Raw genomic sequence first — 27228 nt, 5'->3', positions numbered from 1 at the left:
TGCGCTCGCGAGAGGGCTCGTGCCACCTTTCAACTCGAAAGTAATCTAGCGCCCTCCTCCCTTCGCATGGCAAAGCCTCCATCAAACAAACGCGCGGCTCGCGCCCCCCTACGACACCCGAGGAATGTTTTTAATTTTGAAATTCTGATGCTGATTCCACGGAAAAAATGTAAGCGTTTCGAGTTAAGCTGAATAACTGTTTATTTTCCAGTTACCTTTGCCTGTCGGATACCTATTATACGGATACGCGTCACTTGGGACAATTGTAGAGGGAGTCACACGAGATGTAATCTTTATATTCATGAATGTCGTAAATCACTTTGATACGTACCATATATATTTGGAAGCGCAGATGACTTTTTCGCAAAAATATTGTGCTTTCTGATGTAAATGATACCGCCAATCACAATTACTTTGAACAGAACAATCGCTCCGATCAGAAAGTAAAACCATGTTTCCATTACAAAGTCGCCGGCTACGATAGACACTTCTCCGTTTACTGGATATCTAAAATAAAAACGTTACGTCGCATGACAATCACGTTGAAACAAACACATTAAGAAAGGAAGTAATCATTCGAATGATTATTTACCTTGATAAAGGATCCAATCCAATAGAGCGAGAATCAATATTCAAGTACACCTTTTGACTAAATGGGCCCAACCCTACTACGGTTTCGGCCGCTATTTGAACAGAATAACTGACTCCAGAAGTTAAGTTAGTCATTATGAGGCTCGTAGCTTGGTGGACGGTCGTATTTATGGCCACCATGGATTTGTTTGCGGGGATATCCAGCCAATTTACCAAAACGTTGTAGCCCGTAATTTGGCCGTTTTGTAAATGAGATTCAGGAGGTGACCATTTCAAATGAACCGTTGTGGTGTTATAAATAAACATCTCGATGTTTGCCGGAGGGCCTTCTGGTACTAAAAAAAAATAAGTTGATTTTAATTACCGGTACAATGGGTCTTCAATCATTATTAATGATTCATAAAATATTGGGTCATTGCGAAATACACATTATACTTAATTATGGTACTTACCATCATCTAATGTTTGTGCAATCCTAGAATTGGACGGCTTTCCTTCAAACTTTTTATAAAAAGGTATAAGGAAAAATTCGTATTTCGTGTATTTCTTTAAAAACGTTATTTCATATCCAGATACGTCGTTTGAATGTAAAATAGTCTTCATCTGATACTCCGTTGTCATATTGTCTAAGGGCTTAAAGTATATAAACAATCCCTCTAAGTAGTAGAAGTTTAAAATTTCCCACATTAGCTTTATCGTTTTCGAATCGATAGGTGTAGCTTCGATGAGCTCAACAATATTGTCGGTCATAATATTATTCCTGTATTCAGTGTTATTCGAGAACACTCCATTGTCCCACAGGGCATTGCCGCTTTCGCCTACTATTACAGGATCGGACACTGAGCTCGGTCCGGACAAGCCATGCGAGTTTTCCGCTCTAACTATAAACATGTAAGTGATACCAGGAACCAGAGATTTCGCTACGTATTGTGTTTGATGTACTTTCTTTGCCAATACTATCCATCCCCGAGAATTCCTAGGTGTATTCTTACCGGAAAGAGTTTCTTTCGAAAACACTTCCACTTGGTATCCGAGTATGGAAGACGATCCGATTTTATTATTTTGATTCCAAGTTATAGTGACACTGTTTTCCGTTACGTTGTGTATCTGGGGCTTTGTTGGTGCCCCGGGCAATGACGACACATCTGCTGCCCGAAAAAAATGTATATTCGGATTTATTGGACTATCTACAAGCAGCACCCCGCTCCATACATATTTGCCGTGATGTGATGAAGCTACACACGTATATGTACCGCTGTCGCTTTTATCCAAATCTCTTAATATTAGAGTTCCGTCATTAGACACATTCCTTCTATGGTTTTGTATTAAAGCTTCCCCTCCAAAATACCACGCAATGATTGGTTCAGGTGTGCCGATGGCCGTGCAGGGGAAAACTGCCATCGATTTTATAGGTAACGTTTGGTTAGAGGGCCCGTTTGTTATGATTGGCGGTGGGCGGTCATCGTCTGACGTCACGCTCAATTTTCCTCTGATGAACGAACTGCCAGCAAAATTGACCGCGGAACACACTATGGTGCTGCCACTTTCGTTTTTGCTCGTTTCATTTATTGTCAAAGTAGTGATACCGTCGACGACTGGTGTTGCAAAGTATTTGCCTTTTGACGTTCCCGGGAGGATAATGGTTCTGTTTCCCTCTATGCTCCAAAACATAGTCGGGTCGGGTCTGCCCGAAGCCATACATGTAAACGTTGCTGCCGAACCGCTCTCAACGGTTGCTGTGTTTGGTTTTAGTGAGGTTGAAGGAGGGTCTGAAAACAAAATATATGTCAAATAAGACAAACGAATAATATCGCAATCATTAGATATTTCACATTTGACTGTAAAGGGTGTTTATTTAGAATTTTTTAACGCATTCTAAGTTTGTAAGTGCATTCTTATTAAGCTACTTATTTTTTTATGTAATCTTCGCAATATCTAACGTTCCGAGGAACGAACGTTTTAAGAAAAATTAAATGTAAATACCATCCCAGCCTATATACGTCCCACTGCTGGGCACAGGCCTCCTCTCAGAACAAGAGGGCTAAATACATTCAACATAATTTCGCTCTAGTGAGCTTACGTAATACAAACAGCGTAATATTGTTAAAAAAATCCAACATCATAATATAATACAAAACTATAACACTCACTGTATACAGTCAAGTACCCAGTCGCGCTCACAGCGCCGACTGAATTCTCGGCCTCGCAGCTATACTCTCCTTCGTCTTCTAAAACAACGTTATCGAGCCTAAGGCTCCTGTCGTCTAGTACTTTGACGCGGCCGAGTGGCATGTTGCCTCCTCCGGCGGTCCTTCGCCACAGCACGTCCGGGAGGGGGTCACCACCCACTCGGCATTGGAACGTCACGCTGCCGCCGGTCTGTGCCACCACATCCTCCGGTCCCGTTATTAAGTACGGCTTAACTGTGCAGTGAGAAATAACCCTCTGAATCACATGACAAAAGAGACGTCCGCTCAAATCTCGACGTCTAATTACTGACTAAATTCGAGGTACAATTATGAATAGAATTAAAATTCAGTCGAACATTGTCACGTAATTGTGCGCTGGTGAATACTCACTGTGGATTCGTAGCGTAGCAACAACTGATTCCCTCGTTCCCGCCGCATTCCGCGCGATGCATTGATATCTGCCAGCGTCAGTTTGCCTCGCATCTTGTATTACGAGACTGCCGCCGTCTACTAAGTGCATTCTGAAGCCAACACACATCCGATAAATATTACTTATATAAGGAAAGATTGGATGCAAAAAATCGTTCAATGTTTTTCATTACATTCGATCGAGAGAGATGAAACAAAGTCATTCAAATGTAGGGCGGAATAATTCAATAGGAAATTAACATTTAATAAGGGGTCCGGTGAGTCGGAACTATTCAGATTTTTACTTGATTGCTTGTTGAGCTCTTCAAATATCCCCTCTTTTATAACTTTGATGTACCCTCCCCACGACTGTTAATTATTTTTATGCTCCGCCATACGTAACGACGTGCGCCCTCAAGATGTAACCTAACGCTATGACTCATAAAAATTCATAGACACCAAAGTGGAATAAATTGGCAATAAAACTTTTAAGGAAGATTCAATTTTAACTTTTCAATAAGCCATATGTTGGATTTAACTACAAGTAACAGTGTGAAAATTTAACAACAAATATTTAATAAATAATGTTAACTGGAAGTTTAAAATTGATTAAATGGTCATTGCCAAGTTAATTGGAAAGAGTGTACTTAATGAAATTACTGTCTATATAGTCTTATTTAAAAGCATAATGATAAGTTGTCATAATTTCCAGCAAACTACGTTTATGGGACTTGTTTTCATTCGTCGTAAAATAACAGTACTACTAATTTTATACAGCACTCGGGTATCTAATATCAAACGAGTGTGTTTGCTGATTCACAAGACTATCGCATTGCCGTCCCACTTAGCTCGTGAGAGCTCTCACTCACTACCCCTAAATTCTCTCCTAATTATGCTTTATCGAGCGTCTACTGAACCCATTCTCGGGAAACTTTATGTACAGTTATCGTAAAACTTCTTTGCTCCTCCAAGTTGAACCTTTAGGCGAGCTAGTTTATTATTCTGTTCATTAGTAAACAGACGCCTTACTTAATTAAACCTCTTACTTTATAGCTCAACTTGGTTTTTGCAGTGCAAAGTTTAAGACAAACTTAAGTTACCTAGAATCACCATCAAAATGCAATGTTTGACCATTCTTTTTCCAATAAATTGTGGGTTCCGGGGAGCCTCGTGGAGGTGAGCATTCTAATATCACAGTTTCGCCTTGTGCCGTTTGCGTGGACACTGGCTCTAGTCTGAACTCTTCACGCAAAACTGCAACAAGCACACGTAATGTAAACAATTACTTATTAAGTGTAAGATAAATGGCAGTAAAAGGATGTAAAAACTCACCAGCGACATGCAAAGATGCATTTCTACTTCTTGCTGTTCCATACGCATTGGTTGCTTCACACCAATATACACCAGCATCTGAGTGCGCTCTGCCATGTGTGGCTCTTAAGAAGAACAGACCACCAGCTGGCAGTAAACTCCTGTGCGTATCAGATACTACTAGCACGCCTCCTTTGTACCACCTTATAGTAGGCGCGGGCGAACCTCCGGCGCGGCAGTTCAAAGTAGCAGGCTGGTGACGAGCTACGGTCACGTCCAAGGGCTGCTCAATAATGTACGGCGCTTCTCCACTGCTGCCATAGTCGTCACTCAACCCACCTTTCACTGGACCTGTTTGACAAAGCAGGGATCGTTTATTCAATGGCCCCTTTATGCAATACTTCCATGTAAACACTTAAAAGTTTGAGTGTTTAATATAGCTAGCGTGCCAGGACCCGAGCGCCTAATGAAAGGCGACGCTTGGTCTCGCATGGACCCACCCACTGCAATTTCCTACATACGAGCTTTATTTTAAATTTACCCAACAATAGCCCTTTCTAAGCAACGGTTTACTTTAATAATAGGTGGAGTATGTCATTTGCAGCTACTCTAAAGCGGGGCACAATAATAATGAGCTATAAAAACATGCCTGCTAAACCATGGGCTTCCCCCAAGGATGCTGAGTTTGGGACCCTATACTATTTTACTTTGTTTACTACGAAACGCGCAGATGTTAGTTTTTGACACTCGAATTGATGTATGTCTATTGTTGGGCTTCAGTATTATTATAGCGACGTAAAAATCGATCAGCTAAAAAAATTCGATGCGGTGTCCGATTTTCGCAGAATGAACCTTCGGGTACGGTCTGCGACTCGATTTTATAGACAAGGCTGTTTTGTGAACAAAATCAATGGGGATTACTCTTTTGTACAAAGTAATTGTGTTTATTTATTCACGTGTCCCAACATGGATGCGGTGCGGTACAAGGGCTAATCTATAATTGAATCTCTAATGCTGAATTCGATTTGCTATCTTTCAATTTTTGGACGTAAACCCCATATTTATTGGCTATGCGGGTTTTGTGATTCCATATTATTTCCTAAATTAGCCGGATAGAATTACTAGCAGCAAGTACATAGCAAATGTTCATGGTTAAAACTATTGAAAATAATACATATTTTTATTACTTGAGCGTTAGACCCGAGATAACGTAAATACATACTTAAATAATAGATATTATGAAGATAGTAATTCGTTTCCTAGCTATAGGCAGAGATTTTATTTCACAACTATAGCCTGTTGCCCGGAACTCTGTGTGCGTAGAACATTGTTTATCGCTATCCCGCGGGAACTATGAAATTTTTCGGGATAAAACTATCCTATGTCCTTCTCCGGGACTCAAACTATCTGTATACCGAATTTCATCTAAATCGGTTCAGCGGTTTTGACGTAATGGAGTAACAAACAAACAGACTTAAAACTCGCATTTATAATATTAATGGGATATTAGTAGGGAATAGAGCATTTGGATAGTCTCTAAAATGTAGAGTCTACATAGAGCTAGTATTTATTGGAACCTCTTCCTAATGTACCTTCTTTCTGTCTGTTAACGATTTAATTTTTTAATCATAGACTATGCTAGTGGTTCTTAAAAGCCGAGTAAATATCAAACTAATTATCACTTTGACCACAAAATCCCACGCAATAACTAAATTCTAACGGTACACGTAACACGTAGTAAGCAATAAGGTTCCAACGTGTAGTTGCAAATATTTAACGCCTGCAGCCGTGCAAGTGCCGTGGAATCGCGTGAAGTCACGTTCTGGCAAACTGCAGTTTTCATACAAATATTCGATCTGACACGGACAGCCATTTATGTGGTCCACTTTAAGAATGCAGCTGCCCATCTCGACTGACCTCATTTTATTATGCACCTGAATTCTAGGGCGGGATTTTTAATGCTAGAAAGTTATTGGAATATCGCGCAATATACATAAAAACAAGGATTCTGCAGGCTGACCTATATTTGACCATTTCTACAAAAAATGCACCTATTTTTTTATTTTTTTATCAATCCCATTCCTTACGCAAACGAAACAGAAATGGCTTCAAATGTAAACAGACAAAAAACGAGATTTGGCATCAAGAATGAAATCGTTTACAACAATGAAATTGATGATACCAAAAAAAGTGTCACTACACAAAAGAGATTACGATCATACCTCTGAATTTGAAATGCATAGAATAAACGAATCGACGCAAAAAATGACCATACAAGGCAACGCTATAGCAATAAATTAACTGTCAAACTCATAAAGAGACTTTTACCGGCTATGACAAGACAAACTCTATAAATAAACCAGACGAGAATAAAAATAAGATTTCGCAGATTGCGAAGAGCATAAAATATTGTTTATGTCGATCTCGATACGTTGCTTTATCGCGCATAAAACTATGAGGCTTTATGGCATAGTTGTGTGTATGAACCGTTTATTGAGCATTAGATGAGAAATCCTTACGTTACGGTCTACCAGGAATAAGGCTTTTATTGTTTTTAAAAGTAGAGCTATCAATATCAGGCAAACTCTGCTTGTTTCTGCGAAGGATAAAATATACTTTTGGCATTTTATTGTCAACATGATTAAGCGATAGTTTCAATTTACAGTATTTTCATGCACTTTTATGACAAACAGTGAAGTAATAAAGCTGTCCGTAGCATAAATAACTTCATAACAGCAGCAGATTAATGAACCAAATCCGAGTGTTGCACGTTGACATCGCTGCCGCCGGGCATAACTTTTCGATTCGCACGCGAGTAGTTACGCTCTATTGTTCAAAATCTTTGTTAAAAAAAAAAGATTGCGAGGGTGCGTCGTATCCCCCAGCTAATTTATACTACTGGCACATGTTGACACGCGTCGCCAAGAAAAAATAAATAAAAAATCGGTTATAGAGACATGGGTTTCGCATTTAAAGCCGTCGGTCACGCGGCCGCGTCTGACGAATGCTGCAAGTCCGTTTGAACTTCGCTCGTTGTATATTTTTTGTCGGTCTGAAATTGATAGCCCTCAGAAGTCCGTGAACTGTAAACTTTTGGGTGAACATTTGATTGCACTCTGCTCACACTAGGATTTAGGTTTATAGTGTTGTTAAATGGCGCGAGCCTCTTGGAGTTGGAAAATAGATTTGGACATTCCGTTTGATTTCGTCGTGGACCACGGCGGTTTTTATATCTCTGTCAGCATCGTTAAAATATCATGAAGATGCAAGTTTTGAAATTGCCTTTGATCTATGAAACTTATATTTATATAGCGGGTTCAATATAAGCACGATTTCAATGAAATGTTTACTAATTAATCTATTTATAGTCTATTTTTTACAGTGAGTCAAAGATAAGGGAAAAAAAGATAACATCATTTGCAAGCTCATTTTCAGTGTCACCCTAAGCAATTTGATAGCCTTTTCAATCGCAAATATCTAATTCTAATCGCATTGATTGGCTCCCTTAGGAGGCAATCATGATTTTTCAAATTACGACATGAGCACGTGTTAAATTTTTGGACCCCTTTGCAACGCGACGCCGACGACGTTATTACGCGCAGTTGCGACTTTTGTTTAATTGGGCGTAGCTTTATTTTACAAAGAAAAAATACGGCCAAGTGCGAGTTGGATTCGAGCCTAGAGGGTTTTACAGAAAACGGCCGTATCTATTATTTATATCCAATGTTAGTAGAGCCCCACTTCTGAGTAAAATGAACGAAGTGTGGGTTAATTTTAACCGATTTAAAAAAAAAACAGAATGTCAAACATAATTATCTTATTTATCAATATATTGCTACCTACTGTTACTTATATCACCAAATTTCAAGCTCATAGAACAATGTGAAAATTACTTTAGTACAAACTTTTGACAAAAAGTGACTTTGATACCTTCTCAATCATTTGTTTTCTATATTTCAAAAAAATACAATTTTATTCTACTCAATAAGCTATAAACGATTATAACGGTTGTAACCCATTCGATGAGGTATTTTTTTTGCAACAGACGCCATTTAAATAATTTCGCTTAAAAAAAACAGCAAAAATAAAAACACAACGCAGCACAACCCACAGGAAGAAACAAACGGGCAATGAAATGCCATGGCCAATGAAATAGCACTTATGTTTTACGGTGCAAAAAAACTCGAATACTCCTTCGCACATGTGCTAAGAATTACGTCTCGACGGATGGTCGGATTAGCCTAATGTGAAATTCGTGAGCTACAATGTTTGTCTTGTAAGGCGTTCTTCTAATGCAGGGACAAATTGTTGACACAGTGTCATCTTTCATAGGGCTAGTCCGACCTACCTGAAAATGGGGCAGAATTCAAAATCAATTGATCCACTGCATCTTCAACTTAAACCCAACACAATAAAGTCCTAATACTCTTGGTTTATAGAATTTGTTACGATAGTTTCTGAAGTAGCGACTTTCTTAATGGAACGAGGAAACGTGCCAACGGCAGTTGTGACATTTCTTTCTCTTCGTTTGTTGTTGCAGTGACATGTATCTCTGATAGTTGTAATAACATCATCTGACTTTTGGCCTCTTGGAAAGGCTAAGAGTCACGCATCTGGGTATGGAGAAAGCTATGGTAGGAGTAAAGAACGTGATAGAATTCGGAATACGGAAATTCACCGAAGAACTAAAGTCACTAACATAGCTCAAAGAATAATGCAAGTTGAAGTAGTAATAGGCGGACCACATCGCTCCAAGAAAAGAGCGTTGACCGTTGGGGAAGAAAAGTTCTCGTGTGGCTACCACCAACCGGAAGATGAAACGCTGGCGGGCCTCCCATTAGGTGGATGGACGACACCCCGACAGTTGTGGAGAGCCGCATGTATGCAAGTGGGCCCTTTTTTAACAGTGGACGTCTTCCAGATAATAATAGAAATAGAAAACATGATAATAATGGTGCAAAAAATCCTTGCAAAATATTTCCGTTATCATTTATTGACAAACATGACGTCAATAATCGAAGCGCGAATCCTTTCCGCCTGTACCGTTCTTATTATTAAGACGTATTAGCAAACAGGAAGTCGGTCCACTGAATAAATAAAAGGTATATAGTTAGCAAACTGAAAGCTATCTGATCGTAGCTGCTTTGTGAAGGTCCACCCAAAAAGATTTTAGGCGATGGGCCTTTGCGATAACATTACTTTGGTGGAGTTACTGACATCTATATTTAGGATCAACAAGGAATTGCGATCGGTATCTTTTGATGATTTAGAAGTCGGCACCTTCTTATTAAACGAATATAGTCAAAATAAGCCCTTATTATATAAAAGTGACGCAACAATAAGGACCTTGTTTATGAACACCATAAATGACTTTTATTAAGCGTCACACATGCGTAAATGTCCATAAGAGTCACAGTTTTGTTACGTTGTAAACCATTTTTCAACTTGATACAATGACGTGCACTGTTGTGCAGCTCGGGGCGACTGTTTATTTTTATTATTCGTTTTTTCACCGCATTTTACGCAGCATCCATCACGCATTAGTCACAAAAGATAGGCGTCGTTTAACATTAGCTTAACTTCTTTACGCTTTGATAGCCGCCCGGGGCGCATGGCCTGTTTTTTATGCGTTCCATTGAACGGGACACAGACTAAAATAATTCAATCACAGACATCATTGAGTGGCTGGAGTGTATCCACGGCTTTTTAGTAGGCTTTCTGGTGTTGATTGTGAAACGTGTTAGGGACAGATGCGGGACCGAAATTTATGCATGTGTGTTTTGTTATCCTAATGAGCTCTGTCAATAAGTTACGCTTTCCTTCCCTGTTATTTGTCCCCTGAGGGCCGTTATTTGGCGTTTAATTTGTAAAACATGATTTTGAACGCTTGGTGTTTTTTAAATGTTTTATTAAAGTGGTTTCAAAAATACGTAGGGCAACGTGCATTAGATCAGTATAGGTCCAAATGTCTCGTCACTTCCCATGGTTGTAAATATGGTTGTTTAACTGGAAGAGATCCCTTTAAGGGATAATTCGCCTTTGTGCATCTAGTTATCTTGTTACCTATGAATGTGTTTTATGTTAGATAAAAGTACAATACAATACAATCATGTCCCAAGGTTCGGCACAAGCCTCCTCTCAGAACGAGATGGATTGGGCTGTAGGTAGTTTCCACTTAGATTTAATGTGGATTTGGATCTTTTACACAGTTTCGTCTTTCTCTGTTCAGTCTTCACATTTCGGATTCTTTTTTTTACAAACTGTCAGTTTTTAGTAAATTATCAAAGAAAAACACAAATCTATATTATTATTTATCATGTGCCTTAGAAGCTTGGTACAGAAAAATTGCATTTACCTACTACATATAATATTCATAATTTATTGAATCAGGCGTTACTTTGCGGAGGTAAATATTAGTGAAATAAAAGAATTTCTTTGCTCACCCGCGACCTTAGATCAGTTCGGGTTAGGTTATGGTCGCGGGTGAACAAAGAAATTATTTTAGTTCATTTCTGATTTTCGTATCAAATCTGTACCTACACAATTTCCTCCCAACCAATCAAACAACCAGGCACTTTGACGTGGTTATTTCTGGCTTGCAGAGCACCACAAATCTAAGATGGTACGGCAAGGCACTAAATATCAAATAGGCGAAGGGGATCCGCCCCTAGAGAGGGTGCATGCCAAGCTATTAGCACCGGTGAACCCTGTCACAACTACTGATTTGTCACTCAAAGTCGTTTAAACTAGATAAAACTTAAACATACTAGAAAACAGACAAATTTAACACGATCATGCGTGTACTCGTATTATACTTAAAAGTTGAATTCTGGTAGTTAAAGTCTAAAGAACATTTTTATCTAATCTAATTTTAGAACTAGACTCTAGCTTGCACCCGCAGCTTCGCTATTTTTCTTTAATTTGACTGGATGGCAAACGAGCAAGTGGGTCTCCTGATGGCAAGAGATCACCACCGCCTATAAACATCTGCAACACCAGGGGTATTGCAGATGCGTTGCCAACCTAGAGGCCTAAGATGGGATACCTCAAGTGCCAGTGCAAACACAACAGTGCAAGCACTGCTGCTTTACGGCAGGATTAGCGACCAAGATAGTGGTGTAGCAATCCGGGTGGACCTTGCACAAGTTCCTACCACCTGCAAACAGTATTGTTACAGTTTTCCCAGTTCTATGGTAATTTTCTTTTTTTTTATTCAATACACTTTTGATGCATAAATGAGGAAATGATGCTAAAAATAGAATGCCAGCCCAAACATTATGAAGGCGTACCTAGAAGTCCAAGTTTAACGTAACACCTCTGTGATAAAAACAAAAAGTGAGCGTAGACTGATGAATATATCTAAAACTATCTTAAATTAAATGTGATTATAAGTGTTTTATTGTTTATTATTACGTATGAATGTGGAAGTACATTAAATATCTAAATTCATATGGATAAATTAAATATAATTAATATAAAAGGAGTTAAATTTTTCATTTGAATTAAGAAATTTATAACTTATAGAGATAGCAGTTTAATTTTAAATGTACAAACAATAAAGCTAAGTAAGTACCTAAATATTACGATTGAAAACATATTATCAAAATGTGAACCACAAAATTAATTTAATGATTGTTTAATTTGATAGCTGTTAATTATTTAAGGTTTGCGGAGAGTTTGGTAAACAGTGCATAAATAAATACCAGTGCTTACTGTGTACATTTAGCGTCAAATTATTAACAACCAAATAAATTGTTATTTTTTTTAGTTAAGAGCTACTCGTATAGATCTTAATCAATATCAGCATCAGATTTGTTGGCTTATTTTAAATGTCCTTGGGCGGCTGTGATTGTTTCCCATCAGGTGACCCGCCTGCTCGTTTGCTTCCTATCATACTAAAAAAAGTCCAACAGCCAGGATCCGTCCAAAAACGTGAACTCGAGCGACTCATGGCGCTCCTAATAAATAAAACCACTTAAATTTAAAGACTTGGCAATCTGGGATTGATACACGACTTTACGAAATACGTAAGCATTTGTAATAAAAAAAGACTAAATCTAATCAATTCTCACCTGAATAGAAACAAATGGCTCCCAAAAGGGACGTCACTATGGCCAGGGTATTCATTCTGCCGGTCTACTGCCACATCCTCAGAGTGACATGAGGTGCTCCTGGAGAGCTCGCTTCATTCTCTCTCGTCTCTACCATCTGAAAAGAAAGAAGAAAGAAGTTGCACGTACCGTTTTTAACCAGAGCAATGTTTATTCAGGAAAGGAGAAGTAGTTCATTCAATTGAATTTACCGTGGAAAGACTAATTCATCAAATTTATTGGTTAACCCTCTGAATCAACCCAGTTTTCAGTTTACTTACATTGAATTTCATAGAGCCCTTTGCCTTTATACAATGATTTGATACAAAATGAAACTTACTCTCTAATCTTTACAGGGGAAAGTTTTCAAACTTATTTTATAAACGGGTTATGTTAGAATAAAAATAATAGTTAGGTACTTTTAGTTTAATTAAGTATATTTTAGTATATAATACATACAAATATATATTATTATCAATAAAAATAAAAGTGAAATTTGGTTATTCTATGATTAAAGGTTTACAGATACGAATAATAACTTGAAAAATCATTCACAAGACTAGAAGCCAAAACACAGGTAATCCTTGAACAACTGGCGTCTACGGTCTGATTAAATAAATAACAGGTTTCATAGATAAGACATATTTGCTTCGTTCACAGGAAAAAAATATGTCAGCATTCATGTTAACAGCTTAGCGGTTTGTAATGTCAGGATTTCATAGCTATCATCCCAGCCTATAAAAGTCCCACTGCTGGGCACAGGCCTCCTCTCAGAACAAGAGGGCTTGGGCCATAGTTCCCACGTGGGCCCAGTGTGGATTGGGAGCTTCGCACGCACCATTGAATCGCTTCGCATGTTTGTGCAGGTTTCCTCACGATGTTTTCCTTCACCGCAAAGCTCGTGGTAAATTTCAAATGTAATTCCGCACATGAATTTCGAAAAACTCAGAGGTGCGAGCCGGGGTTCGAACCCACGACCCTCTGCTTGAGAGGCGATAGGTCAAACCACTAGACCACCACGGCTTCGAATGTCAGGATTTCATAGCTATAGCACAAGCAAATATTAACATAATCAGAACAAATGACTGAAGTGTCAAAACTTTACTGTTGCTGTGAATGTTTGTTACGAGTATTAAGTATGGCTATTAAAATTCGTCATACCTACTTTATTGGTTCGGACAACAATTTAATCACTATTTATCCGGCAATTAGTGTGTCCCAACTTAGTCCACATCTTCGCTATCAGGCGTGATTGTGGTCAAACCCAAGCCTATTTTTGTGTAAAAAAAGGTGTGTAAGAGTGTGCGTGGTATATTAGTCCTAAGCTCCTCCGTAAATCACTACATATTGTAAGAGTATTAAATTTATTTTTTGAAATAGTGAATCGCGACTAACACTTGCCATGTTTTCTTTATTAATAATACCTAACAAAGATTTTTATTTCGGACGACAAAGAGGTCTTTCACTACGTGATCTATATAGGAAAATAATGTTACTAAATAAACAAATTACTTTTAAGAACGTATATGAAATAATTTGCACAGCCAAAATAAATATTAAGCAATACCTATTGCTATTGTTGTTATAGTAACGGTACCTACCGTTACTCATAATTTTTGCAAAGTAATCCTATGGCCATTCGTGGCAAGGGTTTTGGTATTGCATACCATCTCATCTATTTATGGATTCCCGCTGGACCTTTATAATGAAATTATATTAACAAATAGCAGAACCCGTCGACGCTTCCCGAACTTCAACATTAATGTAAACAACTTCAGCATATTTATTTGATTTATTAAGGCGACCGTAAACATCTGTCAAATCAAGATTTGAAACTCTTGAAGTTGTCTTACGAAAGAGTGTTTTTAAATCTGATTGATTGTGGTATAAGCGAGACATTTGATTTTATATTATTATGGTTTTTACTTGTCAAAAAAAACTCCAAGCTCTCGATCTCGTTTACCCTAATACCTACATAAACGGTAATACCTAAACGGAACCAAAAATAATAAAGTAAAGCTAAATAAGTATAAACTTCACAAAGATAAGAGTAGAACGCTCAAATATGTTTAGATATGGACGTCCTGTATAATAATTATGAATTGACAAGGAAGCACCAATGAAGATTGACAATTCTCCACTTTATCCAATAACCATCGATACGTTTAATTGAAAACAATACTCCAGTTAAAATGAAAAGCGTACACGTGACTTGAATTTTTGTTACGGCATTTTGAACTCAAACGTCACCAAAAATACTTTAAGTAAGTATTGAATTCATCTCTCTCGAACGCATAACATTTAAATCTGCGGGTAGTAATAAGAGGGATGCATAAGCTCTTGTTTAATTTAACTAAAGAAATTATATCTTTAAATTATTATGACTGATTTTAATCCTTATCTCCATAGTAATCCAAGTTTAAAGTATACAATATCGGTATAAAAAATTACAACATTGAATAATTTTTACACGTTTGATTTATAATCCTTTTATGTTTATTCTGCTCCAGATGCCAATATTTTTATCACGATTCTATAGCTTTAGTAATAAAAATTGCGTAAAAAACAGCGTAAGATTAGATTATCTTTGGGCGCCATACCAGATACATAACAGACGACAGACCAATAAAATATGCTATGCTATAGTGATAACGGATGTTAATGTTATTACAATACTGTGTCGCAAAAGGAAATCGTAAAATAAAAAGTCTTAAGTAAGTTGCGACAGAATGCATACATAAAAGAAGCAGTGGACGGATGAGGTGTACTGTTTATTTAATCTATTATGTATATAATTAATTTATAGATTGCAATAATAGTTAGTAACTACCTTGTTTATAAAATAAGAAACATCTTGTAAAAATCATAATGCGTAGAATTTGAACAAACTGAACGTTTATTTAATTTTAAACGATTTTTTAATCAATGAACGTGCAATCGCAGGAAGAGACTATTGCCACCGTAAAATGAATTAATTTATTTTGGACAAACATTACAAATGAATGACGTGGTATTGTATGTTCGAAATAGTTAAGTAAATCTAACGAATGACGTTTTTCTCTTTCAATCAATCCTTTTAAACTATTTTGGTTTCATTGTTATATTATACCTGTCATAATGTTCAATAAGCAAGAGTTTATAATAAAATAAAGTAAGTAACAAATTGGCCAGATTTAACAGTAGTTAGATTTTCATTAGCTAGTTCAACTGTAATTCTCATTGTAGTATGCTGCAGCAGTCGTAACAGTGGGGCTAAATTAGTTACAATTCCAATCTCAGTTTAATTTTCACTAATAGCTCGTTTTGGATAATGCTAATGAACAATTAACGCGAATCCAAATGTCGATAATTATTCATCATAACTGAAGTTAATTTCTATAGCTCAAAATGATGCCGAATTAAAGCTTATGTGACTACAAAATGGACTTAAAAATGTAATTAACGTGGCTAAGAATGAAACTTCCACTTTTTTCACTTATCAATCAAGATGAAGTTAATTGGGCACTTAACAGTCTCAAGTCACGTAGTAAAATTTGTTTACAAAGCTCTTGGCGCTTGCATTACTAACCTATCCAACTTGAGATGCAGTGTTTCTCACGAGCATGTGGTCCAAACAAAGGGTGAACGAAAACAAACGCGGTTAAGTTTATAATTTATTGCCACTTGTACGATGACAGGGCGCCGGTCACAACCGAAATTATAGTTTCGTATAAACAATGGTTGTTCGATACATAAGCTGCAGAGTGCTGCAGAAACGGCTGCAGGTTACAAAGGGAACCGTAATTGAACCGGACGGCCAAATTGGAGCAGACTTTTTTAATGCACTCAACCTTCCGGCATGCATGTAGGCTCTGACAGGAATTAATGAACAGTACCATAAATAACCATATAAGGAAATCACTTTCTCTTTATTTACCAAAAGCGCTCTTGTTTACATACGACTTACGACCACAAGTTGTTGTAATTCAGCGACACTCCGACACATAATAATGACTGTTGACTTTTAACTTCCAAGGTGCGGCGAGAGATAAGTTTAGCAAACGCACTAAGCGTTGGGCTCCATAATGTTTATTTTTCACATATTGCTACGTCAACATACTTTATTAACGTTTGAAGATTGTATACAGAACTGGTTAATATTATTCCTTGGTCTGTTTAGTCTGTGGCCCGCTTACCATGTTGGTATCAGTCAATTTTATGATTTAGCGCGAAGATTACCTGGAAACTCGGAATAAAATTTGCCTGCATTATGTGGTAATGTTTACTGTCACCGGCTACTACTGGGCTTTGTAAGGTAGTCGAGAATTATAAAAATATTCACACGGTAACCTACGCGGTCCGTTAAACTCACACACGGCTACATTTTCAAGCGTGGGTGTTATTATAAAAATAAATGAAAACATGTTTTCTGAATAATGTTTGTTTTGACTAGGGCTACCATATTTACGGTGCAGTCAAGAGCCAAATGCCGACGTGTTAGACCCACACAAAGCGCGATTGATTGTTCGAATCTCGTAAAATATGAACGGCGCTCCACTTTCGAAATTGATTAATTGTGAGTTGCGACGCCAAAGATGTGAATGTTTCGGTGATCTTATTTAAAGAACTCCAAAGCTTATTTGTCGACAGCCGAAGCTTAATTTTTAATTGCTGCTGACATCAATCGTCGTTGACGTTGATTTACCTAAAAACAAATGAACAAATGGATCGAAAGTGTCGTTTAAAATTAAATGAAAATATAAACGTGTGAAACGTCTTTGTCAATCTTCAACAATGGGGGATTTGGGCGAGTCGTGCAAACTTTTTGTCGACTGCTTGCTGGTGCGTGTATTGCCAAAATTGCACAAGTTTTTACGAAAGTTTGGTACAAAGCGTGACTTTTCACTGACAATAGTATATTTTTGTTCGTGCGGTCTCAACTGTCAGTTCGCGTGATGTATTGGAACTGGGTAGAGGATTATTTTTACCCATTTCACGAAGTTTACATGCACCTATTGTGATCGGCGGAAGCGGCCTCACAAAGCAACCAGGAGATTATTGTTCATTGTGAATTTTGGAAGTTTGTGAATGACGCCGTTTAGAGGATTTGGTAATTTAATATTGAGACGTTTATAAGCTCGGCTTTTGTTCTAACTCTGTAAGCTCGTTATAAATGAACATAGATTAGAGGACTGATAAATTGAAAGTGGAATTAAAGTCATTTGATTCTAATTTCATATTTTAGCACGCCCTTTTAAAGTCATAACATAAAGTTTTCAGTCATAATGAATCCCGATATTTACCAACGTACTTATTCGACTTCCAGGCACTTGGTGTTTATTATAGGTAGGTAGATGTGTTTATTTTATTATTTGGTTAATTTCAGTATTTTTACTCGTACCTATAAAAAGCATCGCTAACAATAATTACACCATTAGTTCTTTTCTTAAAGTCTCGTACCTTACCTAACCTACAAAACCTCGTGGTTTAATCACAGTGGGTCCTCAACTTTAAAAACTCCTATTATGTATAAATACTATTCATTAATAACGAATATTTCTAGTTTTGTAAAGGATAATTTGATTCGTTCGTGGTCCAGACTAAAATACAACTAGCAAAAAGGCTCAAAACGTGAATAATCCCCGCTTATCGGTGCAAAAAAGTTGCAATATAAAAACTGGTGAGATAAACTTAACGTGCAAAGGGCGCCGCGTTAACACCCCAGATTTATACAACAATAAAGATGTTCGCGTGGACTGCATCGAGGTAATAAACGTAAACACATCGCTACAAGGAACCCGAAAAGGTATATGAAGTTTTACACGTATAAAATACTAGCAAGTATATTATGTCCTTGTATGTGTTTTATCCGCCAACGATATGAACGGATGATTTGGTTAAAGCAGCGGGTTCATGGTGGATGCAGGCCGCTTCCAACCGAAGCCACTGGAGGTCTATAGGGAGGTCTATGGCCAACGGTGGACGTCCTACGGCTGATTTAACGATGATATTATGTTATTTTCAGTCTCAAGCTACATTCATACCAACTTTCATCTAAAACAGTTTAAATAAGTGTTGCAATGTCACTGACGGACAATTCGCCCACAACTTTGTACATATCTTCACTACTTTAAAAAATCTCGTACCTCGAAATAGATAATCTTCTGAGTGAACTTTATGAACATTGCGTCAAGGTTCAATTTTGTTGACATATCGCTCATTGAATGCAACAGGGTCACAAATCAAAAAAAATTGGAAAATTATTTTATTGCAAAATCGTGGTCTAATTGACCATAACTTTATACTAAATTGAAGACACCCATAATTTTTGCGTCATTTATTGTCGAATCGTTCAACCGCCTTTTTTGCATTTGGCGGGTTTGCAAGGTAACTTCAGTGCAAAGCCGCCATTTTGTCAGTTGCGACCCAGAACTCGAGCGAACGCACGTGAGTTTCGTATAAAACGGCCACATTCCAAAAAAATGCCGCATAACGAGTTCACTGTTCTGTGTAAAAGTGCCATATATCGAATGCGTCCATTTTGCATTCCAAAATCAAGTGAGTATGGTTATAATTGTAATACAACAGAGCCATTTTTAAAAACACGTCTTATTTGCATTGAAATATTACATAAACCAGTGCCATATAAGAAATGTGTCCGTTTTGTTAAGAAACTATATACTATGTTATCCAAAATTTATTTCAATCTAAACGCAGTTTTAGTATTGCGTGCGTTTTGTAGGAAAATTATTGTTACGAATGTTCAAATATTTTAAAACAAAATTGACGTATTTGGCTTATCACGCTTTTAGGTGAAGGAAAATATACAGAGGAGCCCTAATATTAAAAGATGAGGCCACCTAGAGCAGATGGGTTCACCACCAACCACATTAAATCTCTTGGGTGTATGCGTATGTGTATTTCGGCTTGCGTGTGTGTGCTTGTGTACGGGTTATGGTCCGTGAGTCTACTTACAAACTATATTCATACAAACCGACACAGGACTTCAAAAAAAGCAGTCAAAATAGTTGTCCAGCGACTCATCAGCTGAGTACTGTTGATACCGACTCTGACAGTGACTAGCGATTCTACAATATCAAGTAGCTCATCCGATTTTTCTTCTGACGATAGTGTCCGGGATCCAAATTATCAGCCAGATACAGAGGAAGACGTACAGTCAAAACGTATTACCGTACCAACCAACTTTCTGTTTCACCTGAACCTGGATCATCCTGGACCTTGGGCAGAATCAATCGATTTGGGTACGCAACGTAATACGCTTTTGTTCAATCCTGATATTCAACCAGCCGACATGACTTTCAGCCATTGATCATAGAGACTCAGCCACCGGGCATTGTGAACTCAGCACCGAGCATTGAGACTCAGCTACACAGCATTGAGACTCAGCCTAGCATTGACAGTCAACCACCTAGCGTGGAACCTCAGCAGCTGTTTATCCCGAAAAAAATAACACTGCATCGTCGAAGCAGTTCTTTGCAGTTCATGAGTTTACGCATGCCAATTTGTTAAATGTCTGGCTGTTTCTTTTTTAAATAGAATAAGTAAACTGTTTATATGTAGTACTACTTCGCCATAAGAATTTCATATTATCCTATTTAGAAAAAAAACATTAATTTAAGTTTTTGAATACTTTTGAGTTTTTGTTTTTGTGTTAAGTGATTTTTAATACTATTTAAATGTGATTAATGTATGGCAAAATAATACCCATGTAGTATTCGATGGGACTGAATATTGATGACATGTTTCACCCAAATTTAATCTATCTATCTATATAAATAAAAATGAATCGTAAAATGTGTTGCTAAGCGCAAAACTCGGTAACGACTGGTCCGATTTCGCTAATTTTTTTATTGTTGTGTTCGTTACTGCCAGGAGATTGGTTTTTATGAAGAAAATACAGAAAAAAATACAACGGGGCGAAGCCGCGGGCAACAGCTAGTAGTTTATAAGAACGTGAGTTTTGATTTATTTTGTTAATTTTTTTATTTTGTTATTTGCTATTTGCATGTATGATCACAGTTCCTCTAAGTTTACCTACACTTTTTTGATTACTTTAAATAAAGAAACAATAAATAAAGCGTGTTTTCTATTAAATGAGTTTTATTTTGAAATAATTTTTATAACATTTTAAAAATGTTGATTGCAAAAGGGACGTTTATGTTGTTTACTCTGCGTGCGTGACAGCTATTACAACTGGTTTTTTTTATAAGATAGAGTAAAAAATAACGAACACAATGATATATTAACATAACAATAATAAGCATAAAAAATTTAAATATTTGAAAAAAACAGGTTTTAAATTTTGTTTTGGCTTTCCTGTTAAAAATGCTGTTTCTCGTTTGTGGCCCTTTTGCATTCAGTGAGCGATATTATTGATTTTAGATACGAGATTTTTTCAAAGTAGTGACGATATGTAACTCGTGAATTTTACGTAAAAGGTTTATAAGATAAAGTGAATATTATACATACGTTATAGGTAGAAGGGCTGGCTAGAAAAATTTAGCAAAGTGTTTTATTACAAAATACTTTAACGAGTCGTGAATAACATCGCATTTCTTGGACGTCCTTTTGTCCGTTACCCCAGTCTTTAATACAGACAATTATAATAACATTTTACATGTTCAAACCTATTCGGGTTAAGAAAACTGTAACAATCGATAAAATAATCCAACTGATCAAAACACAGGGGCCATTTTCATATTATTATCGCTCAATACCCTGTATTTGTTTATAAAGGCTACAGCGTTTGAGTACGGCCAAGTTTCGGCTGCCGCCGGCCTTTGAAACAACATTAACGTATGCACATATAAATCATGCATGCGTCCAACTTTGAAGCTCCAAGAAGACGTTATGAAATAGGTAAATAGAAATATGGACTGTTTATTATCGGCACGAGTATCAGAGGGGCGTGAAATCATTGTATGATTATGCGTAACAGGTAAATACTGTACTAAATTAAACAATTATTTTACTGAAACTGCGAGTTGTCAGTGAAGTGGGATTTGTATAATAATAAGGTATAGTTGTCATTTTGTTACTGAGATCCTGCGCTCACCTTCCGGCTCCATCATCATTACCTTGGACATTATCCAGAGCCAGAGTATTTGTAAAGTCAAATGAACCCAAACTAGACGGGGCTATGTTGTTTCTTTACTGAGATCCTGTTGCCACTTTACACCTCCAAGCACAAAAAAGTAAAACTAACGGTTTTTTAATCAGCATCGGAATAAAATACAGTGGAAAGTAAATCATACTCAGTGGAAGTTGATGTGTCTTTTATTCATTTTCATGAACATAATAAATATAACACATTGAGATCACCCTTTTTTAATAGCTGCCTCTTATAACTAATAGGTATTGTACCAAGCATCTAATAGGTACTGAACACATTTAAAAGTTACATCATCACAAATTTATTCTATGAATAAGAAGACTCCGTTCCTGATCAAGTTTATGCTTTGATAAGGATAACATCAATATGTGACTTATCTATTACACAAGAAGCAACTGTTTCTCACCACACTAGCTTAGTTTGTTAAACATATCTAATTCCGATCTGCCCCTGCATTAACATTCCAATAAGGTGACATGGAATAGAACTAAAGTTCATTGTTAGGGTGAGATAAAAGTTTCAGCTATTCAAGGATAGATAACCCATGGACTATTTATTGGGTGTTATCTTTTGTTTAAGCCATCATTAGGAATAATGGATAACTGTGGCCAAGTAACAATAAAGTTAATTAGTGGTATGATTATTAGAAGTAATTGATTGTTTTGTTTGTTTGATGTACTTTGTTCCAATTTTTCTAATCTAATCGATTTGAATTACCTACTGCTATTAATGCGCGTATGTTTTTTTTGTGTTTCATTATCATCATTATCATCTCAGCTGTAGGACGTCCACTGTTGAACATAGGCATCCCCCATAGACCTCCAGTTGCTTCGGTTCGAAGTAACCCTACATTCACAGTGTGCTCGCAGCTTTTATCAAGTCATCTGTCCGTTTTGTTGTTGGATGTCCTACGTTGCACTTGCTTTTTTAAAGTCGGTAAAAAAGTGAGTTGCACCCAGGAAATAACCAATGATGAACCGGCCGTCAAACCTCATTTTGGCAGCCGTCAAAACTTTTGGTTGCAGCAATTAATTTATCTGGATATTTAACAGCTGGTTTGACATTAGTAATCGTTATTTGCAACCAACTCACACTAAGAACACTAAATCATCCAACGGTTCAATGGTCAATAAATAACCTGGATATTTGAAAAAACATACTAAGCTTGAAAATTTAAGACTCCATTGTCTGAGGCAGTTCCATTGTACGGTTTCTTGTGAACATAACACAGTTGAGTTACGTGGAGAAATACGAACCGAAAGTACTTCAGCAACGGTTTTGGGTTAGTAAAGAAACGGTAGAATGAGTGGTCGTTGTGATTAGGTTATTACTTATCAGTAAGAGTATTAAAGTACTAAATTAAAAGGTTTAACTCATGATTATGCCTGGGACGGAGTTAGAGGGAGTTTCGATCTTTTCGGAAGATCTCTTTCAGTTTTTTTTTTAGCATTAAATGTTACAGCTATTTTTAACGGCTAATTAAAATAATTACGTATAATTTTACACAAAGTGAGATGTGAGATAAGTATCTCAAATAGAAAGCTGTAAAGCATGCCAAGAACATGACGACATTTCAACAACATCGTAAATAATACGCGACAAAGTGTCCACACATGTTTGCATTCCTTAATACAGTTTTAAGACTTCAAAAGAGCTGTTAATGAATGCGATTTATCGAGTTTTTTCGCGAAAGTTGAGTCATTGAAAGTAACGCGTTTAATTGAAAAAAATCACTGCAGTCATTGCACCACTAAAATGTATATTCAACATCATTATCTCAAAACTTGGAGTAATACGCATCGTAAAGAATATTTTGTTGTGGCCCGTCTCGACGTCTCCCGTCTGTGCAGCTGTGGACGTAAATCTTCCGGTCCTCAATAAAACTGTGAATAATTTGGCTCTCCCGCCGTGGGCGAAGTGTCAAATTTTCCAAGCCATTAAATGTTCCTTTAACTTTCAAATTGGTGTATTAAAAATGGCTATTCATGGGTCGCTGTGTAATCAATCTAATGGCACTTCGATATGGTTCTGCGAGAAGTATACCCATTTTTTAGCTACAAATCGAGGTTTCGATTGTGTAACGTAATAGATTACTGCTTTATAGCCTGCAGTGTAAAATCTCGGTAGTAAAAAGTGAAATAAAGTCAACTTCCGCGAAAGTATTGACTTTGAAGTTGCCAGTTAGTGGTTGATTCATCCCAGACGGTTATTTTAGGGCCGTTGGATCTCAAGCGTGGCCGATGCGCGGGCGCGTGTTTTGCCGAAGCTCGCCGTTAGCTGCACCACGAAAATTAAACACCCGGGCACGTTGCACAATGTTTGACCACATGTTTCTACCATCACCACGCGCGCTATCAAAATATTGACTCTCTTATCCGCATTGAGGTTGCATTCTGCCACTTTAATAATACAAGTGTACCTTCAGCTTACCCCATTAACTGGCACTTAAAGTGTAGGCACGCAGCTTAGAATAATATTTACTTAAGTGGTAAGCCAAGTTCGGAAATCGATAAAGAATTTTTGCTGCCAACGCGTGCACATTATAGTCAATTACGGCTACCTACATTTGTTTTTATGGCTTCCTGGATTTTTTCGGTTCGTTAAAGGTACGGGTTCATTTTTTATTATAAAGATTGAATTGACGTTTAAGGGTAGCCTTGCGACAATTAAGAGTCATTTGGGGTTAAAAAATGTCAACCCTTCGGACAGCGGGTGCAGTTTCTAAAAAAAGAGGGCATTTTTTATCACCTGAGTTTGAAGTCACAAAATGTTTATCGCCACTCGACGGCTTGTTGATTTATGTTTCCACCCTGTCAAGGACCGGGACCCACCGAAATGAATTAGATTGTTTAATTGGTCATTTATTCTCGAAGATAACACCAGTCACTGGGACAGAGTGTTTTCAACGCCGCTAGAGTACCGCTCATAAAAAGTGTCACTTCATCAGCATTTTTATTCTCACGAACCCGGTTTTAGATCATGTTATAGTAATTTATAAATATAGCAACACTCCGTTGCAACACGAAACAATATAAATATAGGCGCTAGCTTGCCCTAGCTTGTAATTTATTACTCGTAATTGCTTTGAAGAACACCGTATCTCATGTATTATGGATAACGCCGGAGAAATATGACGTGGTTTAAGGTTTAAGACAAAAGATATAAAAATCGATTAAAAAAGTGGCTAATGACCGGCTTACACTTTCTTTGGGCCACCCGAGACGTAAAAATTAAGGCTTATCTTAAATTATGCTTAATTGAAGGGTCTAAAGTGTACAGATTGAATATCAGGGGTTTGATTGATAGCTTTCCACCAGCGTTCTGTTTCGGTAATAATTTAGCTAAAAAATACAATATTTATTGCTGTATTAACATAAGATAGGCTGATACCGACAGTTAAATATTTGATGGATTTACTCAAGATTTATCGCTGATGTGTAAGATTATTTCCCTGTTCTTGTCAGATTTCTCGTTATGAAATAAATCAATGCAAAATAAAGATGATTTGAGATCGTTGAATTAACTTGACAGTGCATGATGCTTGGCTGTGCCATACATAACACAGGATCTATTTTCTTTTTATTATAAATAATACTTATTATATCAAAAAATAATAAAGACCATTAAATAGCTATATACGTAAGTTCTGTTTGTAATCGAGTATTGGTAAAAATTAATTAAAATATAGATATATTGTTATTTAACACACTCACATAAAAAAATAAACTAATTAATAATTTAATCAATGCAATTGCAATTTTAATCCTAAAATTATACTCTTCTTCATTCCGAAGTGTAGTTTTAAATACATAGTGAACGTGTATGAAATTATTAATATTTATTTATTTATTAATATGTAATTATTCATTCAATTGTACTTTGTGATAGCAGCAAAATATTTGATAACAGACATGATGATTAATAAAACATAAAATTATTAACCTATAAGAGTTCTTAATTACTTACTGATAACTTATTTTAAGATTTGTATTTTTTTTTCACTTTACTACCAAAATCGGATCATTGTTCTTTTACGCAAAAAAAAGATGCTTATGTTATAGATAGTAATATTTTTTTAAGCAATAGTGCGTTTTAATTTATTTTAATGCGTGAATAAGGTATTTGACTATTTTTTATTCATTTTATAAATTAAAGCTTCACAATGCATGTTATCGAACAGAAACACAAATTTTAAGCTATCTTTAAATATATCAAGAGTTATTAAGGTTTGAAATTCAAGATTAGACAGAGAAAGTAGCGCCATACTTGCTTCATAGAGAAAAACGTTTTAGAAAGAGACAGATATTATATTAAAAAAAAATCGTTATACATCCAATTTTTAAGCCAATTAATTTTTGTTTTCGCTAAACATTGTCTGTTTTTCTATAGTTTTTATAATAATATCTGTACCATATCCTGTGATATGGTAAATTCAACAGTTGTCAAAAATGCCGTAGGTATTAAACAAACAGTCTGTTCAAACTAACAATATCAACGACCATCTCGTACAAATACGACAGCGCTGCAAGCGAACACGGAAACGTAATCAAATCCCATATGATTTCACAATGCTTTATTAATTAAGCGTAAGCTTCATTTACACGATGCAGAGCATATTAATTATTACATTGCGGCACTCAAACTATTACTTAAAAAACGTAAATCTCGCGGCTCCGCAATGAACTCTACGCTATCTCAAGCTCTTTTATTATCTTTATGCTACTTGCACAGTGTAGGCTGGGCATGGGCATTTAGATATTTCAATTTATACTTGGTTTGGATAGTAATTTAACTAAATGTTAACAAACTTCAGCTGCCAAATTTGGTACATTCAAGGATTTTAAACATTTTATTACTTATCTATCATTGTAATACAAACTAGACTAGTGTATTCCAATACAGAAATGTTATTGTTTAGATAGTATGATGGGGGAATTTCAATATTTAAGAAACCAATTGACGTTGTTTTGTTTACATTTAGTTAAATACCTATTCAAACCAAGTATACTCGTATTTGTATTATAAACGACGTTCCCTAGTATATTGAAGCTAATTATAAGAAGATTTGCGTTTCTGTTTCTTTCCCGGAACTGATTGAACGCCATGGGCTATGATCATGGTTTAAATTTAGTTGTCGTTGATGATTATTTATAGTGCACCTGAATAAAACTGGTTAATAGTTTCCAATTTACAAATGAGAAGTTAACAAATTAGAAGTTTTTGATGGAGTTAGTTAGTAAGAAGTATGATTTCTAAAATAATTTTCATAGGTCTTTATCATACAACACAAGACAAAGTCATAATTTCTGCAACGGTAATATAATAGAGATACCTACTTTATCTGAACATTTAATTTATGAAATTTAGATAGATTTTGGATAATATACATAATATTTTCAGTAGGATGTAGACCGCGAATCACAATTTAATGAGCTTTCAATATTAATTATGTTTCATGTAATTAAAAGTAAATCATCTAAAAATTTAAATTTATATGCTTAATTATAACGTAAAGTAGAGTCTTAAC

The 27228-nt window shown here is 36.4% G+C and overlaps 1 protein-coding gene across 3 annotated transcripts in view; it reads right to left on the bottom strand.

Moving 5' to 3' along the window:
• Positions 1-27228, bottom strand: part of LOC141441991 (roundabout homolog 2-like) — a 58453-nt gene that overhangs the window by 4102 nt on the left and 27123 nt on the right. For all 3 annotated transcript variants that reach the window (XM_074106909.1, XM_074106890.1, XM_074106899.1), the window contains 8 exons: positions 12572-12707; positions 4521-4850; positions 4289-4442; positions 3171-3301; positions 2742-3014; positions 1044-2360; positions 593-926; positions 332-507 (listed from right to left, as the gene is read on the bottom strand). In XM_074106909.1, the coding sequence (XP_073963010.1) occupies positions 332-507; positions 593-926; positions 1044-2360; positions 2742-3014; positions 3171-3301; positions 4289-4442; positions 4521-4850; positions 12572-12626 (2770 nt within the window). In that variant the 5' untranslated portion in view covers positions 12627-12707. The remainder of the gene's footprint in view (positions 1-331; positions 508-592; positions 927-1043; positions 2361-2741; positions 3015-3170; positions 3302-4288; positions 4443-4520; positions 4851-12571; positions 12708-27228) is intronic.

The sequence above is a fragment of the Choristoneura fumiferana genome, chromosome 2 (genome assembly GCF_025370935.1).
Source record: "Choristoneura fumiferana chromosome 2, NRCan_CFum_1, whole genome shotgun sequence".
NCBI classification, from domain to species: Eukaryota; Metazoa; Arthropoda; class Insecta; order Lepidoptera; family Tortricidae; genus Choristoneura; species Choristoneura fumiferana.
Note: the sequence above shows the minus strand (reverse complement) of the source record. Positions and strands in the feature narration are given on the sequence as shown.